We start from the raw sequence: 3,790 nt of genomic DNA, 5'->3' as shown, positions 1-3,790 counted from the left end.
CTATTTTGCCCTGAAAACAATCTTTCTGAATGCACTCTTGACTTCCTTGTTCCTCAGGCTGTAGACCAGGGGGTTCATCATGGGGATGATCATGGTATAGAACACAGATACAGTTTTGTCAGTGTCCATGGCATGACTGGAGCTAGGCTGCAAGTACATAAAAATTACAGTACCATAGAAAATAAAAACAGCCGTAAAATGGGATGCACAGGTGGAAATGGCCTTCTGATGCCCTGTTGCTGAGTGCATCTTTAGGATTGTGATAAAAATCATTAGGTAAGATATTAAGATAACAATGAGGGCAAAGAAGATATTGAAACTGGCTACACAAACAAGAATCAGCTCATTCATGTGTTTATCAAAGCAAGAGAGTACCATGACTGCTGGAATATCACAGAAGAAATGATGGACTACATAAGGCTCACAGAAGGAGAGACTGAATGCGTCCCCAGTGTAGATGCAGGCATTCAGGAAGCCACAGGCATAGCAGCCTGCAATCATGCATACACACACACCTGTAGTCATTGTGGTAGTATAGTGTAAGGGCTTACAGACTGCTGCATAGCGATCATAGGCCATTGAGGCCAAGAGGTAATTTTCCATGGTAGCAAAGCCAGTAACAAAGAACATCTGAGTAGCACAGTCATTGTAGGACATGACTTTGTCTCCTACTAGAATCCCAGCCATAACTTTCGGAGTGACTCCTGAAGAGTAACAGAGGTCCACCAGTGATAGGTTACCAAGGAAAATATACATGGGAGTATGGAGTCGAGAGTCCAGGACAATAAGCAGGATCATCCCCAGGTTCCCCATCAGGGTGATGGTATAGATGAGGAGGAAGATGATAAAGAGGGGAAGCTCCAGGGCTTGGTCATCAGTGAGTCCCAGCAGGATGAACCATGTCATGTCTGTGCTGTTCTCCATTAGGGTTACTAGAGAATCAAAGGATGCTCTGTATCAGTGTCAAAAGTTACAAAAAAAGATTAAGAAGTTAAACTGAACTTCACATTATCAAGCAACATGTACTTTGACATTTTCTATAAAGGCATGATCTTGAGAGAAATGATTACAACTTATATGCAGGGTTAAAAGTTATTAAATCTGTAGAATCTTTAACAATGTTCTGCCTAATTTTAATTTTTTAGATTGTTAGCAAACATGTAAACAGTTTAAGAAGCTAATCGAAATGATTTTCTGGCTGAATCTATTTTCTAATTCATTTCTCTTTAGTTCAGTCAAATACATGTTTCTCATTTGCCAAGAACTGCCATAAAAACTTTACGGTGTATTAATTGTTTCCTCCCAACAGAATTTTGTGTTTGACTGCCTGTTCTAATCTTATAAATTATGAAGCACAAAATGTTGTGTCATTTATTTATATTTATACAAGCATAATTTGGGGATTTATGTTCAGAAGTCAAGTCGTTCTTTGTGTGTGTGTGTGTGTGTGTGTGTGTGTATCCTATTCTTTTTTTATTACTTAAAAAAATACCAATCCAAATTCCCACTTCCTCCCTTCCTTTCCCTCCCCTTCCACTCCCTCCACACACCCTCCCACGCACCCCCTCCAATCTTAAGAGAGGGTAAGACACCTTGCCCTGTGGAAAGTCCAAGGCCCTCCCCACTAAATCGAGGTTGAGCAAAGTATACATCCCAAGAGAATAGGATCCCAGAAAGCCAGTACATGCAGTAGAGACAAATCCCAGTGCCATTGTCATTGGCCCCTCATTCTGCCCCATCTGTCAGCCACATTCAGAGGAACTAGTTTGATCTTGTGCTCATTCATTCCCAGTCCAGTTGGAGCCAGTGAGCTCCCATTAGCTCAGGCACACTGAAATCAAGTCATTTTTATAGCTATTCTGAGTCACTTCTAATTCGAATAGTCTAACATATTTAACTGAATTTATGCCAATGTACAATTTCCACTTTGGTTCAGTCTCTATTTTGAGTTTCAAAATGAACTAAGTGATTGCACAGGTAGCAATTCTATCTTGTCCACTAAGTATTTTCATTTCATCAATGGAACAAGAAACAAACCCAGAAATGAAGCTACAAAAATGCCATTAATAAATTTATAAGTCCTGAATTGCACTTTATCTCCCCCAGTACACACTCATTTTATGCATCTTACAGTTAGGACACATTGATAGCATTGTGGTTTAAAGCATAAACTTTTGACTAGGTTGAAGATAATACAGGGTGAACTCTGAAATTATCTTCGTACAACTCAATGCCTAGAGGATATGGTGGGATAACTAACAGGATGGAAATGATCTACCTCAGAAAGATTCTTACTGAAGATCTGTCATCAGATATAGATACAGAGTTCATGTTCCTGGAAATGCTGCACATAAGATTGGACATGTACTACACCGATCCTGATCAAAATTTCCTGAGTATATTGTTCTCATATGAAAAATGTAGACAGTAATGAGACCTGCTTAGAGATGTTACTCTGAGAATTTAAACAGCTAATATGTAAAAGGCAGCAAATGTTTGCTCAGCACAGTCAAGAAAGTTTTGTTTATCATGTTACTATTAAACTTTCATAGTATTGTATATACTGGTTTGGTCAATGTGGATGCTGACACACAAAACTTTGATTTTTCAGTAAAGATTTCCCATTTTAAAATTTTTCTCTCCAATATTGAATGACTTGGGGGAGGTGAAGAATATGACCAAAATACATTTAAACTTTAAAATAATTTTAAATAATGAAAATAAAAATGAATAGCTGTCTCCAAATTGTTTATAGCTATATTAAAGCCATTAGGATTTTCTAAGTTTTCTGATGTTGTCAGTCTGTCCATATTCCACAAATGTGATTGGTGATTCCATGATTCGAGGTGAGTCTGTATTTTCCTTTTATATGATGAATTATCTTTAAATAATCATTTCATCTCCAATCAATGGCATACCTTAGCCAAACCAGAGTCCATAAGTTAAAGTATTTCTGAATTATGGGATGTCTTCACCTCACAGATTTATGTTCGTGGCAAGTTCCATCCTAGATGCTATCATATCTGAGTCTCTTCTCATGTAATGACAGCATATTTAATTCCTTGATTATAATTGAAGCTTTTAAAGAAGAGTCATCCAATTATAATTATTATTCCTGACCTTTCATCCTCATAACATCAATTTATTAGATTGATTTGAACATTATTTTCTACCTTTAACAAATACAAGGATAACTTAGAATACACTTAGCTCTACAACCAGTAATAAATACTTTATATAAATATGTCTGTAAGTTCCTGTGCCTCTAAGTCTTGCGGGACAAGTAGCATTTTCATTCTTTACTATTAGGAAGTTGTCAATTGAAATGTATATAATATTCTAAAAATTATATATCCAGTTTTTTAATAAAGGTCAAGATTCAAAAGTAAAAGGTGTCCACCTAGTTAAAGTTCTGTGAATTTTATTCACACCACTGTCAACATGTGTAGATGTATTAGTGTTAATTGGCATGAGATCACAGGATAAAAGTTAAAGTACACTTCAACTCTTGTCATGAAGGAAGCAATCTTTCACCTTGAAGATTATATGTTTTCTTTCCTTGTTGCTTTCCTCTAATAAGAAGCAAATACATAGTTAACAATGTGAGAGTATAGCCTAATCAGGTAGTATATCGTATGCTTTGTTTTGTTCATCCTTACTGGGAAATAAGCATGATGTGTCATAAGAATATCTACATTCCTTATGATGGAAACTTTTAGATTTACCTCAGATTTTGAAAGCATATTGAAATCATCTAATCTTCTTTTAGAATAACCAACAGTGAATTTAG

General features: G+C 36.3%; 1 protein-coding gene across 1 annotated transcript; it reads right to left on the bottom strand.

Annotated features, from left to right (window-relative positions):
• LOC119818904 (olfactory receptor 5B3-like) lies at window positions 1-927 on the bottom strand. The gene has a single exon (XM_038336768.1). It carries the CDS (start codon window positions 922-924, stop codon window positions 1-3), a length of 924 nt encoding a protein of 307 aa, XP_038192696.1. The 5' UTR covers window positions 925-927.
• Between the last annotated feature and the right edge of the window lie 2,863 nt (window positions 928-3,790).

Source organism: Arvicola amphibius, chromosome 1 (assembly GCF_903992535.2).
Source record: "Arvicola amphibius chromosome 1, mArvAmp1.2, whole genome shotgun sequence".
Classification (NCBI taxonomy): domain Eukaryota; kingdom Metazoa; phylum Chordata; class Mammalia; order Rodentia; family Cricetidae; genus Arvicola; species Arvicola amphibius.
This window is presented reverse-complemented; position numbering and strand designations above follow the sequence as displayed.